The sequence below is a fragment of the Phyllobates terribilis genome, unplaced genomic scaffold, assembly GCF_046119375.1.
Source record: "Phyllobates terribilis strain yellow unplaced genomic scaffold, ASM4611937v1 Scaffold_5__5_contigs__length_657084704, whole genome shotgun sequence".
NCBI classification, from domain to species: Eukaryota; Metazoa; Chordata; class Amphibia; order Anura; family Dendrobatidae; genus Phyllobates; species Phyllobates terribilis.
The window spans coordinates 196,678,580-196,695,042 of record NW_027362765.1 but is presented as its reverse complement, the minus strand read 5'-3'; the positions used below and the strand labels follow the sequence as shown (position 1 = coordinate 196,695,042).

At 45.4% G+C, this 16,463-nt stretch overlaps 1 protein-coding gene across 1 annotated transcript in view; it reads left to right on the top strand.

The window, feature by feature from the left end:
- Nucleotides 1-507: 507 nt before the first annotated feature.
- DUSP3 (dual specificity phosphatase 3) overlaps nt 508-16,463 on the top strand; it is a 76,668-nt gene continuing 60,712 nt past the window's right edge. The window contains exon 1 of the mRNA XM_073683658.1: nt 508-880. Within this exon, the coding sequence (XP_073539759.1) occupies nt 759-880 (122 nt within the window). The 5' untranslated portion in view covers nt 508-758. The remainder of the gene's footprint in view (nt 881-16,463) is intronic.

Here is a 16,463-nt window from a genome sequence, read left to right as displayed (position 1 = left end):
ACTTGGAGTGTTGTATTCACCGTCCACATTTTGAAATGTACAAGACAATGTACACAGAGGGTATACACTATTTTTGTAAAATTATATTGAAAAACATAGTTGACTCTTCGACTCTGTCCTCATGTCCGATCGGACAACCCAGTGGATCTATTTCAGCAACAAACAGGATAAGTGATCCATTGTATCAATTATGTAATCGGAAGTAGAGGGGTCCCAATGATTATTATGGGATCCATTGGATTTCTGAAGAAAAATAATTTCCGCCTGAAGAACATTTTCTTCCGTTTTAAAAAATGTAACCCTGACAGACCCCATAATAATTATTGGGACCCCTCTACTGCCTAATACAACAGATCACTTGTTCCATTAGTCTTATCCTAAAACAGAACAGACAAAAGGGATGCCTACCACACCGCTGTTACCCCACCTTACAGAAGGTGTGAGCAGACCCCAATATGCAGTTGGGGGTCCACCATTGTGTAGCAGTAGCAGGCAGGCTCCAGGGCACGACCCCGTGAGTGGCCACTTGGCAGCCCCCGGTGACTTTGTGGACAGAGCAGTGATGCAGAATAGAGGTCAATGTGCTGCTGTACAGCCGCTGGGTGACGGCGGGCACACACCGCCCTGCTCCTGGCACTAGCTGCGCTGCCTGCATCCCGGGAGTCCGCCTACCACCGGCGAGGACGAGGAGGGCGGGTCACAGGCAGCAGGCCGCCCGGCTCGGGTGTCGTGCTTAGGGCGGGTCACAGGCCGCGGGTATGTCGGACTATGAGATCTCGGTGCAAGCTCTCAACGAGCTCCTGGCTAACGATGGCGGCTTCTACAGCCTCCCCTCCCAGCATTTCAACGAGGTCTTCCCCCGGATCTACGTGGGCAACGCGTGAGTTACTGCTGCCCGGAGCGGGAGTGTCTGGCGCCGAGTGTTGTGTGCGGCACCTGCTGCTATGTGTCTGTACGGACGGGCAGGTGTGCAGGCTGCGGTGTGGGGCGTTATGTGGTGTGTAGTGTATATGTCTATAGGCGGCTTTATATAGAACGCGGGTCTCGGGTGTAAGTTATAACAATTGGGCGGAACTTCCCAATTGACCTATGAAATAATCGCTTCTATTTTATAACCTATATTAGAAATAGAAAGCAAGAAGCTGATTGGTTCCTAAGGGCAGCATGCTCCATCTCGCTTGGCCTACACTAGGTTTTGTATGTGAAGCCCAGTCTGTTGGGGGAAGGGTCATTTCTGTAGGTCCTTGTACATACATGGCTAGGTTTATGTTTTCTGTTGTCATTTCTCACCTGCTGTAATGTAGCTTTATGAAGGGATCCCACATGTACAGTGTTCATTTTAGGACATGATCAGATATCAAAATCAAACATCAGAATGATGTCAGTTTGAGGCTAAATACCCTGCCTGGGAACTGATCCTGACGAGTGATTGATTCTGACGAGTGACTTTTACAACTGTAATAATAATAATAAAAAAAAAGTAACTGTTCGCTGATGGGACTTGGACCCAAAATTCTGTGTCCCAAAGCCAGTGCACTAACCACTAATCTATTAACTTAGTTGTAGAAGCCTTGGAGTTCTATTTGGTTATATGATTTTCAGTGCAAACTTGTCTAAAACTCATTGGGACGTATGCACAGACTGCAAGCAAGCCAAATTCAAATGATGTTTGATTCTGATGTGTGAGTCTCATGTGTGACTTTCTTCAAACATCAGAATCACAATGACTTTTTACAACTAAGTTAATAGCTTAGTGGTTAGTGCAATGGCTTTGAGACACAGAATTTTGGGTTCAAGTCCCATCAGCGAATAGTTACTTTTTTTTTATTATTATTACAGTTGTAAAAGTCACTCGTCAGAATCACTCGTCAGAATCACTCGTCAGAATCATTCGTCAGAATCACTCGTCAAAATCATTTGTCAGAATCACTTGTCAAAATCACTAGTCAGAATCACTCGTCAAAATCACTAGTCAGAATCACTCATCAAAATCATTCGTCAGAATCATTCATCAGAATCACTTGTCAGAATCACTTGTCAAAATCACTTGTCAGAATCACTTGTCAAAATTATTATGATCTGCTACAAGCACTAAGGAAAGACAGGAGATCTGTCCCTACAATAGAACTAAGCTAGATCCCTACGATGTAACGGGGAACCTGATCCTGCGATCAGACCCGCTAAAGTCCTCAGCTAGTCTGAACGAAGACCTATAGATGTGAGGGAGGGATCCCTACAAGAACTAGGGACTGGGAGAAAGATGGACACCTCCTAGCAGAAATTGTAGCAGTAAAAAGACAAACAAACAACATAGAACATAGAGGTCAAAAGACCTAGCTAAACTGACTGAGAAAGGTAACAAAGCACCTGGCTAGCTTAAGAGTAGAAATTACTATGAAGTCCAGCAAGGCCAGAAGGGAGGAGCAGGATTAATTAGGCAAAAACGGTCATGTGACCAGCATAATAGAAAAAACCTAACAGGAGAGTTCTAACAGTACCCCCTCTTCTATGAGGATCCTCCGGATCCCCTAGGCCCAGGCTTATCAGGAAACCTCTTGTGAAACGCTCTGACAAGTCTGGAAGCAGAAACATCATCTGCCCTCACCCATGAGTTATCCTCGGGACCGAAACCCTTCCAAGCGACGAGATACTGCAAACTCCCCCTATACCGTCTAGAATTAAGGATGCGGGAGATTTCATATTCCCCGTCCTCCACCACCGGAGGAACAGTGGCAGTGGCGTCTCTATCTGATACATAAGCTTTTTTCAATAGAGAAACATGAAACACCGGATTAATCTTCCAGGAGGTAGGAACCTCCAACCTAACAGCAGATTGGTTAACTACCTGAAGCACCTTAAAGGGCCCTACAAACTAGGGACCCAATTTTTTAGAAGGAATCCTCAACCGCAGATTCTTAGAGGACAACCGAACCATGTCACCAACCGTAAACAAAACCTCTTGACGTCTCCTGTCAAAGTACCTCTTCGATTTTTTGTTAGCCTCCTGAAGATTACCACGCACATCCGTCCAAACTCTTTCCAAATCACCGGAAAAACTCTCCTCCTCAGGCACAGCCGATACCAATTTGGAGAATGACCCAAAAGACGAATATCTCCCAGAACAACAAAAAAAAGGCGAACACCCAGCAGAAGAGGATGTATGGTTGTTAAGAGCAAATTCAGCAAGCGGCAGAAACTCAGACCACCCCTCTTGATTGTCTGCCACAAAACAACGCAAGAACTGCTCAACATCCTGGTTCTTCCTTTCTGTTTGGCCATTAGACTCAGGATGATAACCAGATGAAAATGACAAATGAACTCCCAACCTGTCACAAAAGGCACGCCAAACATGAGCCACGAACTGAGGTCCCCTATCAGAAACAATGTCAGTAGGAACACCATGGAGTCTGACAATCTCCTTGACAAAGGCCTTAGCGAGTGTCTTAGCGCAGGGCAGTTTGATGAAGGGAACCACCCACGACCACCCAGATGACCGTGAAACCCTCAGAGGGGGGAAGGTCAGTAATAAAGTCCATAGCCAGATGTGTCCAAGGTGCACTAGGAACCTCCAGAGGGCAAAGCAACCCCGCAGCAGGAGTATGTGAAGACTTAGATCTAGCACACACAGTACATTGACGCACCCACTTAGTGACCTCCTTCTGCCATCCAGGCCACCAAAAACTGCGACCCACAAGTCTCTTGGTCTCAGAAATTCCAGGATGACCTGCCAACCGAGACTCATGACACTCAACAAACAAATCTCTCCTAAAGGTCCTAGGCACAAACAACCTCCCATGGGGAGTGTTAGATGGGGCATTCTCCTGTGCTTTAAGAATCTCATCTTCCAAAACTGAGTCCAATGCAGCAATCACAACACCTTCTTGTAAAATGCTCTCCTCCTCCTCAGCACCGACCATGGGAGAAAAGCTGCGAGACAAAAGCATCAGCTTTAACATTCTTGGTACCCGGGATGTAAGTAACGGAAAAATTAAACCGCGAAAAAAAAAGTGCCCACCTAGCCTGATGGGCATTCAAGCGCTTGGCAGCATCAAGATAGATCGGATTTTTATGATCAGTGAAAACCTGAATGGGAAAATCAGCACCTTCCAAGAGATGACGCCAGTGTTCAAATGCGAGTTTAATAGCCAGCAATTCCCAATTACCAATATCGTAATTAAGTTCAGTCTCAGAAATTTTTTTTGAAAAAAAGGCACGGGGTTGTACTCCATCCTTGTTTTCCTGAGACAACACCGCACCGACCCCCACAGAAGAAGCATCAACCTCAACCAAAAACGGCTTAGTCACATCAGGCTGCATAAGGATGGGGGCAGAGCTGAACCTCTCCTTTAGAAACACAAAAGCTTCAATGGCCTCCGTAGTCCACTGAACCTTATTAGAACCTTTCCTGGTGAGATCGGTCAGCGGTTTAACAATAATAGAAACATTTTTTATGAATTTTCTGTAATAATTGGCGAAACCCAAAAACCTCTGTATCGATTTCAAACCAATAGGCCTAGGCCATTCCTGCACAGCTTGAACTTTCACCGGGTCCATCTCAAAGCCCTCGCTGGAGATAATGTAGCCCAAAAAACTAATTCTCTGTACAGCGAACTCACATTTCTCCAGCTTAGCAAAAAGCGAATTGTCAATCAATAACTGCAATACCTCACGTACTCTCCGCCAATGAGACTCCAGATCAGGCGAATAAATCAAAATGTCATCCAAATACACAACCACATTTTTGCCGATCAAAGGTCTAAGGATGTCATTAATAAGATTCTGAAAGAATGCTGGTGCATTGGTTAGACCAAAAGGCATAACCAAATTCTCAAAATGACCCACAGGAGTGTTAAAAGCAGTCTTCCATTCATCACCCTCCTTCATGCGCAACAAATTGTATGCCCACCGGAGATCAATTTTAGAGAACCACTTGGCCCCCACTAACTGGTTAAACAAATCAGGAATCAATGGCAGTGGGTAGGGATTGCGTACAGTAATTTTATTAATCTCTCGAAAGTCCAAACAAGGATGTAAACCGCCGTCCTTTTTTTTAACAAAAAAAAATCCAACAGCCACAGGTGACTTAGAGGGTCTGATATGACCGGCGGCCAAGCTCGTCTGTATGTATTCCTCCAAAGCCTTTCTCTCAGGAATAGTCAGATTAAATAAACGACTTTTAGGAAGAGTCGCTCCAGGGACAAATTCAATGGTACAATCGTAGTCTCTATGGGGAGGCAAAATTTGCGACTCCTCCTCAGAAAAAACTTTCCAAAAATCCTGAATAGGTACAGGTAATTCCCCTTTATCCACAGCAGCAATGTGCCCGTTACAACACTTGTCATAACACTTAGGGCTCCAGGACTTAATTTCATTGGTAGACCAATCCAGTACAGCATTGTGCAATTTTAACCAGGGCAACCCCAAAACTACTGGAGAAGGCAAATTATTTAATACCACCAAATCCAAATTTTCTTGGTGAATACCATTAATAGTGAGGGGAAATTCATAAACCTTGTGAGTAACACATTTCAAGGGAGAGCCATTGACAGAAACCACGGCAATAGGGGATGACAACGGTTTGGGTTTTAAATTAAGTTTTTCCGAGAATCCCCCATCAATCACATTCAGAGTTGAACCACAATCCACAAATACCCGAAATTCAATTAATTCTTCCTGAGCTGCGGTAGTAGCAGAAAGAAATACACCCTTAGTGTTTAAACAGGCTATACGGGCGTAACTGACCTTTTTTTTTTCTTTGTTCATACGAAGCACACAGTTCTTAATGAAATGGTCAGATTTGCCGCAATAAAAGCACAAACCTTCAGAAAACCTGCGGTCTTTTTCCTGAGAGCGGGGTGACATCGCCCCAATCTCCATCGGCTCTCCAGTGTCAGTACAGACCCTCTCAAGACTCGGAGCTGACATGGCAGAGGATTTACTCTCATTAACCCTTGCACGCAGTCTCCTGTCCACCCGTATAGCTAATTGCATTGCCTCCTGCAAATTTCCAGGTGTAGGATAAGCAATCAGCAGATCCTTAACCCTTTCACCTAGCCCAGCAAGAAACAAACTTTTCAGAGCTGAATCGTTCCACCCCACCTGAGCAGACCACCGACGGAAGTGAGTACAATAATTTTCCACATTACCTGATCCCTGCCTCAAATGTCTCAATTCCGTCTCAGCTGATGAGACACGATCAGGATCATCATACAACAACCCCAAAGCAGAAAAAAAACTATCCACTGATTTAAAGCACGGATCACTAGGTTGGAGAGAAAAGGCCCATCCCTGAGGTTCTTTGCGCAAAAGTGACATTATGAACCCTATGCGCTGTGATTCATCACCAGAGGATCTGGGTCTCAAACGAAAATACAATAAACAAGCATTTTTTAAAGGAAAAAAAATCTTGTTCTTCACCAAAAAATAAATCAGGCAATGGTACCTTTGGCTCCACAAAATGCGCTCCAGAACAGCTACTCACGTGTTGTTGGAGCTCGGCCACCTTCAGAGAGAGTCCCTGCAGGCGTTGAGCCAAATCCTGAACCGACACCATGATGGAAACTGGAGGTCTTTCCTTAGAGAATTTTTTTGGGCTGAACTTACTGTTATGATCTGCTACAAGCACTAAGGAAAGACAGGAGATCTGTCCCTACAATAGAACTAAGCTAGATCCCTACGATGTAACGGGGAACCTGATCCTGCGATCAGACCCGCTAAAGTCCTCAGCTAGTCTGAACGAAGACCTATAGATGTGAGGGAGGGATCCCTACAAGAACTAGGGACTGGGAGAAAGATGGACACCTCCTAGCAGAAATTGTAGCAGTAAAAAGACAAACAAACAACATAGAACATAGAGGTCAAAAGACCTAGCTAAACTGACTGAGAAAGGTAACAAAGCACCTGGCTAGCTTAAGAGTAGAAATTACTATGAAGTCCAGCAAGGCCAGAATGGCGGAGCAAGATTAAATAGGCAAAAACGGTCATGTGACCAGCATAATAGAAAAAACCTAACAGGAGAGTTCTAACAAAAATCACTTGTCAGAATCACTCGCCAGAATCACTCGTTAAAATCATTCGTCAAAATCACTCGTCAGGCTGTGTGCCCACGTAGCATTTTTCAAGCGTATATGCTGCGGAATTTCCGCAGCGTAAACGCTTGAAAAACGCATGGTAATCCGCACCCCATGGTCCCCAATGGGATTCCGCAACTTCTATGCACATGCTGCGGATTTTTCCGCAGCGTTTATGCCGCGTTCAAAAATCCGCAGCATGTCATTTAATTTTGCGTTTCCGCAAGCGGAATTGCCTTAGTCCAATGCATAAAAAACGCAAGGCAATTCCGCATGTGGAAAACGCGTGATAAACGCGCGAAAAATGCGCGATAAACGCGTGCGGAATTCCGCATGCGTTTTTCCGGGAGAGGACTTGCATTTATGCAGCAGAAATTTTCTGCTTCATAAATGCAACGTGGGCACATAGCCTCAGAATCACTCGTCAGAATCACTCGTCAGAATCACTTGTCAAAATCACTCGTCAGAATCAGTTCTCAGACAGGGTATTTAGCCTCATCACTCTGGTGTTTGATTTTGATATCTGATCATGTCCTAAAATGGACACTGTACACATGTAAAACATCACCCTGCCACTGCATTCTCCATCATTTCATGTTTTCTTGTATAGTGTGTCCAAGGTTTGAAGTGTCAGCAGGAGACATAGGGGGCATGTTGTCCTGGCAACAGTACCACTCCGGAAGTCTGTTTTGTACAGTTCCCATTAATCACAATAGAAACTATGCGGGAGAAACTTTGTAAGCCATGTGGTTGCCTTAGTGCCGCCTCTGTCTCTGATGTCGGACAGTAGGTTCAAAGAACTGGACCTGAGGAAAATATGGATGGGCTATCCTGAGGAAAGACATTGCTGTCTGACCTTTGTGAACCCTGTCAGTCAGCATGCCCACAGAAGCTGCCATCTCCATTGTTTACATGGCAGCTCTTCCCATGGGAGCACTGAGACCCCATAATTCTGCCAATCCCAGAGGTCGAACCACCATAACACAAACGTGTAATGTAATCATGCAAAATCCTAAAGAAAGACAGAATGTTGAATATTTTACCAGCTAAGGAGACTGATACCACCGATAAGATGATGGACAACTTGACGAAAACCCCACAGACCCCATTAGGCCACGTTCACACGTTCAGTATTTGGTCAGTATTTTACCTCAGTATTTATAAACCAAAACCAGGAGTGGGACAATCAGGGAAAAGGTATAATAGAAACACGTCACCACTCCTGTATTTATCACCCACTCCTGGTTTTGGCTTACAAATACTGAAGTAAAATACTGACCAAATACTCAATGTGTGAACGTGGCCTTATAGTTACTGCAGTCATTGGGCATCGCTGTTATCTGTCATGTGCTGAATCCATCCCTAGCTCAGTGCTTATGCAGGTGTGATCCTAGTCTAACAAATTGAGTAAGGCCGGATTGACCCTTCTGTGAAACACGGACCGTCCTCGCGTCCTAAGGCTGGGTGCCCACGTAGCGTTTTTCAAGCGTTTATGCTGCGGAATTTCCGCAGCGTAAACGCTTGTGAAACGCTAGGTAATCCGCACCCCATGGTCCCCAAGGGGATTCCGCATGTTCTATGCACATGCTGCGGATTTTTCCGCAGCGTTTATGCTGCGTACAAAAATCCGCAGCATGTCATTTAATTTTGCGGAAGCGCAGCGAAACTCCCGCCATTGACTTGCATTGAAACGCATAGAAACCGCGACTGTACATTTGTACAAGCGGCTTCTATGCGTCTCTATGTGCGGATGGTACCCAGTTCTGGAGGAGAGAAGACTCTCATCCAGACCTGGGTACCATTGTACCTGTAAAAAAAGAATAAAATAACAAATAAAGTTATATTCACCTGTCCGGCGGCTTCTCTCTGAATGCCGGCATCGCTTGAGGACCTGCGGTGACGTCACAGTCATGTGACCGCAGGCCCTTCACCGCTCTGTCTCGTGATATGCCGGCAGCCGGGAACCAGCCAGGAAGCAGCGCTGCTGGACACGCCGGGGCCTCGGGGGTGAGTATAGCTTGATTTGTTTTAATTTTTACGGTTCACACTGTATAAATCCATGCTGTTTGCATGGATTTATACAGTGTGACCTAGTTGTCAAGCACTTTCCAAGTGATGCTATCGCCTGGAAAGCGCTTGTCAATCTGCATGCGGAAACGCATGTGAATCCGCATGTGGATCCGCATGTATTCTGGAGGAAAAACTCATGCACAATCTGCATGCGTTTTTTCTGCCAGGGAGATGCAGAAATGCTGCAGAAATTTTCTGCTTCATTTCTGCATCGTGGGCACATAGCCTAAGACTCAGCCTGAAAGCAGGGTCTCCCTGCCTGAGCTAACTGCTTTATGGTCATATGTGAAGCAGTTCGCTCTGGTCAGGAGACTCAGCGGTGGAGTCCGGTCTTCCGTGTAAGAAAGGACTGTGTTTCACAGAAGTGTGAACCCGGCCTTACTTTGTGAATACTTTCCTTATTTTGTACTTTTTAAAGCTGCATGTTGTTTTCTTCTCTGTTCACAACCAAATCGAGAGAAGGTGATGTGTCCTAACTGCTTGAGCTCTGTTTTCTTCATTGCCATCGGTCACCCATATCACTTAAGTTTCTCACATTGTATGTGGACTAGTGATGAGTGAAAGTGCTCGTTACTAGTGTTGAGAGAGTATGTTTTGTTAACCCTTTCGCCTAGTATGCTCAGACGAGCACCGAGTAGTTACAGCTGCTCGGTGTTATGTTTGAATCACTCCCGTGCTCATGATCTGCGACTGTTTAACAGCTTTAATACATGTGAGGAATGTCTATTTCTTACACATTCCTCACATGTATTAAAGCTGTCAAACAGTCGCAAATCATGCACACGGGAGTGATTCAAACATAACACCGAGCAGCTGTAACTACTCGGTGCTCGCCCGAGCATACTCACCGAAAGGGTTAACAAAACGTACTCGCTCATCACTACTCGTTACATGAGTTTGCCTAGGGTGCTCGGGTATGCACCGAGTATCGCGGGTGATTGAGTGACATGTTTGAGTTCCCGGGGCCGCATGTTTTGTGGCTGTTAGACAGCCGCAAAACATGCAGGGATTGCCCATGTATGTTAGGCAATCCCCGCATGGTTTTGGATGTCTAACAGCCGCAGAACATGCGTCCTCGGGGACTCAAACTTGTCACTCGATCACCCGCGATACACGGCGCATACCCGAGCACCCTAGGCAAACTCATGTAACGAGCACTTGCGCTCATCACTAATGTGGACCATTGCTGTGCTCTTCTTGTCCTTTTTGTTTCGGGCAGTAGGCCACAAGGACACACTTTACACCTTTTGGCGTGTGTGTTGGGAGCTTTTTTGGCGTATGCAGTAAACATTTGTCATAGATGGCCATTGTTTGTGTAACAATTATCTGATTTCTCACGTGGCATTGCCCACTGACGACAGAATTTTAATCTTTCTTTTTATCTGAACTGAGAACACTAGGTTATATCGTCTAAATTTAGGACAAATAAATGATTTGCAGAAATGTTCATTATTATTATTTATTTATCTAGCACCATTGATTCCATGGTGCTGAACATGAGAAGGGGTTACATACCAAATACAGATATCACTTACATTAAATGAACTAACAATGATAGACTTATACAGAGGGAAGAGGAGACTTACATACTACAGGATAATGGGAAGGAGTCTGTAGGTTGGGGGATTGCAGCAGCTCCTATGGTGTTGAGGAAGCAGCGTGGTCATTGCTGTAAGCTTTCTTGAAGAGATGGGTTTTCAAGTTCCGTCTGAAGGATCCGAATGTGGCAGATAATCGGACGTGTTGGGGCACAGAATTTCAAAGGATGCGGATATTCGGGAGAAGTCTTGGAGGCGATTGGGTGAGGAACGAGTAAGTGTGGAGGGGAGAAGGAGTACTTGGGAGGCTCAGAGATTGCAGGAGGGAAGCTATAGGGAGATTAGTTCAGAGATGTATGGAGGAGAGAGGTTATGGATGGCTTTGTAGGTCAGTGTTAGTAGTTTGAACTGGATATGCTGGGGAATTGGGAGCCAATGATTTTCAGAGGAGTAGCGAGGAGAGAGATGAATTAGTTGGGCAGCAGAGTTAAGGATGGACTGGAGAGGTGCAATATGTTCGCAGGGAGGCGACAGAGGAGGATGTTGCAGTAGTCGAGGCGGGAGATGATGAGGGCATACCCAAGCATTTTAGTAGATTGAGGGTTGAGGAAAGGACGGATTCTGGAAATATTTTTGAGCTGGAGGCGACAGGAAGTGGAAAGAGCTTGGATGTGTGGTTTGAAGGACAGGGCAGAGTCAAGGGATATTCTGAGGCAGCGGATGTTTGGTACAGGGGAAAGCGTGATGTAGTTTATTGTGATAGATAGATCAGGTAGGTACGATGCGTGAGATGGAGGAAAGATGATGAGTTAAGTTTTGTCCACATTGAGCTTGAGGAAGCGAGAGGAGAAGGAGAATATGGTTGATAGACACTCTGGAGAATATGGTTGATAGACACTCTGGGATTCTGGACAGCAAAGGGGTGACGTCTGGGCCAGAGAGGTAGATCTGAGTGTCATCAGCGTATAGGTGATACTGGAAGCCATGGGATTTTGAGTTGTCCCAGGCCATGGGTGTAGATGGATAAGTGTAGGGGTACTAGGACAGAGCTTTGAGGGACTCCAGCAGAGAGAGGGCGGGGAGAGGAGGTAGTGTGGGAGTGGGAGATGCTGAATATGTGGTTGGAAAGGTAAGGTATGATGAGATCCAGGAGAAGGTCTTTGACGCCAAAGGAAGAGAGGATCTGTAGTAGGAGGCAGTAGACAACTGTGTCAAAGGCAGAGGACAGGTCTAGAAGGAGGAATATAGAGAATTGTCATCATTATGTGTATGGAAATCATCGAGTGTGAAACACATTTAAACTAGTGGCTCCATAAAAGGTGTTTTCTTAAAAGGGTTGTCCACTAATATGATATTGATAAACTATCCTAAGCCTATGGCCTATTTCTCACCCGAGTAAATTGGTCTGATTATGCTAATCACACTCTGATCTGACTCTGATCAGAGTTTGATGAGAGTGTGATCCAATTTCATCCGATGTTGAGAAAAATGTTATTTCCATCTTCTCCATGCAGTGTCTCCGTGAAAATCAAACAGCATCCACAGACCCATAGACATGAATGGGCAAGTGCCATCTGACTCAGTCCGAGGTAAAAATCGGACATGTGCACAACCCCATAGAATAACACGGGATGAGTGCTGTCCGTCATGCGTGTGATTATTACGGTCATGTCCATGAGCCATAATTATAGGTTATCAGTTTGAGATTGGTAGGTGTCTGACACCCAGCACTCCAACCAAGTAGCTGTTGACAGCTCTGGCAGCTGCAGGATATAGGAGGTAAATTGAAATACATGGCAGTCACTCCTAAACAGTATACGGAGCTTTTCTGTCACCCCCCCACCGAACTGATGCTGGTGACTTATCCTAAGGGCAGACTTAGATGGCCGTATGAATCGGACAGAGATCTGAAACGCAATGCTGGCCAGTGGCTCTCCCGATCTGAGCGTGACAGCTACATAGAAATACATGCAGCTGTCAAGCTCGGGTCAGGAGAGCCGCCAGCCAGTCTGTGCACTGCGTTCCGATCTTGCTCCGATTTATACAACCGTCTGACAATGCCCTAAGGATAGGTTATCAGTATTCACTAGTGGAAAATGCCTTTAATTAAAATGAATGGGTACCCCAAAAGAGGCATATTTGCATAGCTCTCAAGGGGAAGTATGGCCTGTCATGTGTCCCAGTGAATGTAATATGAATGTGAACTTCTTTGTATATGTAGAATACTGACATTTACAGTGAGTGGTGAGTCCAGACAAGTATGTCGATGAAGCAGAGCTCTCTTCCCTCTCAAGCAGGAAGTCCCAGAATAATCCTTTCCTAATCTCAAGCCCAATTATCTGCTAAATTTCATTCAGCAGTTTGTAGATAAACTTTTGTCTCTGAAGCTTAGGAAACTACAGAAATTTTGAAACCTTCAGTGGAAGGATGATAAATAGTGATCACTGGGAGCTCCGCTGCTGAGTGGGGGCCCCCGATTTCCTCGTTTTGTGAGGTCTAAATGGAGCAATAATCTACCATGTTCCTGCCTCTCTATTCAAAGTCTATGGGTCTGACAGTAAAAGCTTGAATGCTGAGAAAAGATTACAACCATATCCTAATCTCTTATCTTGTATTGGTTTGTTAACTTTTGTATTATGATTAGTGTTGAGCGATACCTTCCGATATCAGGAAATATCGTATCGGATTGGATCGGGCCGATACCCAAAAAGTATCGGATATCGCCGATTCCGATACCGGAAACCAATGCAAGTCAATGGGACACAAATATCGGAATGAAAATAAACCCTTTCTTTCCTTGTAGGTTAATTCTACATGAAGTAAAACAACTAAGAATAATGTAGAATGACATGAAAAGCCGGCAATTCATCAGCGGCATTCACCGGTACCCGACAATTTACAACAGAAAGAATAGAGCTTCACACATAGATTAGGTAGATAGAAACATGTCAGTCACATATATAAGAAGTACAGTGACAGTGTTGCTTACTGTACTTGTCATTTAGTGTAAAGGATTTATTTTAAAAAATATTAGTGTTTTCGTGCACCGTCTCTTTAAAAAAGCCGGCCGGCAATTCAGCAGCGGTACCCGACAATTTATAACAGACAGAATAGAGCTTCACACATAGATTAGATAGATAGAAACATGTCAGTCACATATATATGAAGTACAGTGACAGTGTTGCTTACTGTACTTGTCATTTAGTGTAAAGGATTTATTTAAAAAATTATAGTGTTTTCATGCACCGTCTCTTTAAAAAAGCCGGCCGGCAATTCAGCATCTGTACCCGACAATTTAGAATAGAAAGAATAGAGAATCACACATAGATTAGATAGATAGAAACATGTCAGTCACATATATATGAAGTACAGTGACAGTGTTGATTACTGTACTTGTCATTTACTGTTAAAATAAAGGATTTATTTAAAAAAAAAATTGGCGTGGGGTTCCCCTTAATTTTAGGCTCTAGCGGAGGTTAAGCAGACAGCTGGGGCAGATGTTTGAAGCCTGGGAAGGGGGTAATATCCACGGAGCTTCCCAGGCTACTAATATCAGCCCCCAGCTGAATACCTAGCTTTTATTAGCTATTAAAATGGGGGACCCCCCCAAAAAAATAACGTGGGGTCCCCCCTAATTTAATAGCTAGCAAAGGCTAGGCAGACAGCTGGGGGCTGATTTTAATAGCCCAGGAAGGGTGCCATGAATATTGGCCCCCTCCCAGGCTAGAAACACCAGCCGTCAGCCGCCCCAGAAATGGCGCATCCATAGGATGCGCCAATTCTGGCACTTAGCCTCGCTCTTCCCACTGCCCTGTAGCGGTGGCAGTGGGGTAATAGGGCTGGGGTTGATGTCAGCTTATAATGCCAGCTGACATCAAGCCCAGGTTAGTAATGGAGAGGCGTCTATAAGACACCCCCATTACTAACCCCATAGTCAAAGTTAAAAGAAAACACAAACACCCAGAAAAAAGTCCTTTAATTGAAATAAAGACACAATCCTTTATTGTTCTAAATTAAACCATACTTACCGTCACGCCCATTCCAGCTGAAGCCAACGATCTCCTGCAATAAAAGAAAAATAATAAAGCAACCTCATCCTTACCTTTCCATGGTTCCCACGACAGCTTCAGCTCTGCTACATCGAGATGACAGGCTGGACCGCAGCAGAACGCTGCCATCCAGCCTGTCATCCCGCAGACACTGAGAAGCGCAGGCATGCTTGCGCTCCTCAGTGTCTCTCTGTGACGTCATCCAGATGAGCCGAGTTCATGTCCAATGAACTCAGCTCACCTCATGCACGTCACTGACAGCGTGGGAAAATTCTCACGCTGAAGCGCTGAGTGCAGGAGAATTTTCCCACGCTGTCAGTGACGTGCATGAGGTAAGCTCATGTCCAATGAACTCAGCTCACCTCATGCACGTCACTGACAGCGTGGGAAAATTCTCACGCTGAAGTGCTGAGTGCAGGAGAATTTTCCCACGCTGTCAGTGACGTACATGAGGTGAGCTCATGTCCAATGAACTCGGCGCACCTCATGCACTTCACTGACAGCGTGGGAAAATTCTCACGCTGAAGTGCTGAGTGCAGGAGAATTTTCCCACGCTGTCAGTGACGTGCATGAGGTGAGCTGAGTTCATTGGACATGACCTCGGCTCATCTTTATGCCGTCACAGCCAGACACTGAGGAGTGGAAGCATGCCTGCGCTTCTCAGTGTCTGCGGGATGACAGGCTGAATGGCAGCGTTCTGCTGCGGTCCAGCCTGTCATCTCGATGTAGCAGAGCTGGAGCTGTCGTGGGAACCATGGAAAGGTAAGGATGAGGTTGCTTTATTATTTTACTTTTATTGCAGGAGATCGTTGGCTTCAGCTGGAATGGGCGTGATGGTATGTATGGTTTAATTTAGAACAATAAAGAATTGTGTGTTTATTTCAATTAAAGGACTTTATTCTGGGTGTTGTGTTTTTTTAAATACTTTACTAGAAATTCATGGTGGTCATGTCTAATATTGGCGTGACCCCATGAATTTGGGGCTTAGGGCCAGCTGATAATGCCAAGCTGGCCTTAACCCCTTTATTACCCATTGAGCCACCGCACCAGGGCCCTGGATGAGTTGGGTACAGCGCCAGAAGATGGCGCTTCTATGAACGCGCCATTTTCTGGGGCGGCTGCGGACTGCAATTTGCAGCGGGGGTGGCCCAGAAAGCTTGGGTCTCCCTGCGCTGCGGATTCCAGCCCCCAGCTGCCTAGTTGTACCTGGCTGGACACAAATATAGTGCGAAGCCCCACGTCAATTTTTTTAAAATCATTTCAGGAAATTCATGAAATAATTAAAAAAAATTGATGTGGGGCTTAGCCCTATATTTGTGTCCAGTCAGGTACAGCAGGCAGGAACGGGCTGCCCCCAACCACCAGCTGCCTATTTGTACCTAGCCGGACACAACAATATAGGGAAGCCCTTTTTTTCTTAATTATTCCATGAATTTCATGAATTTAAAAAAAAAATACGTGGAGCTTCGCCCTATTTTTGTGTCCAGCCAGGTACAACTAGGCAGCTGGGGGCTGGAATCTGCAGCGCAGGGAGGCCCAAGTTTTCTGGGCCACCCCCGCTGCAAATTGCAGTCCGCAGCCGCCCCGGAAAATGGCGCGTTCATAGAAGCGCCATCTTCTGGCGCTGTACCCAACTCATCCAGTGCCCTGGTGCGGTGGCTCACTGGGTAATAAAGGGGTTAAGGCCAGCTTGGCATTATCAGCTGGCCCTAAGCCCGAAATTCATGGGGTCACGC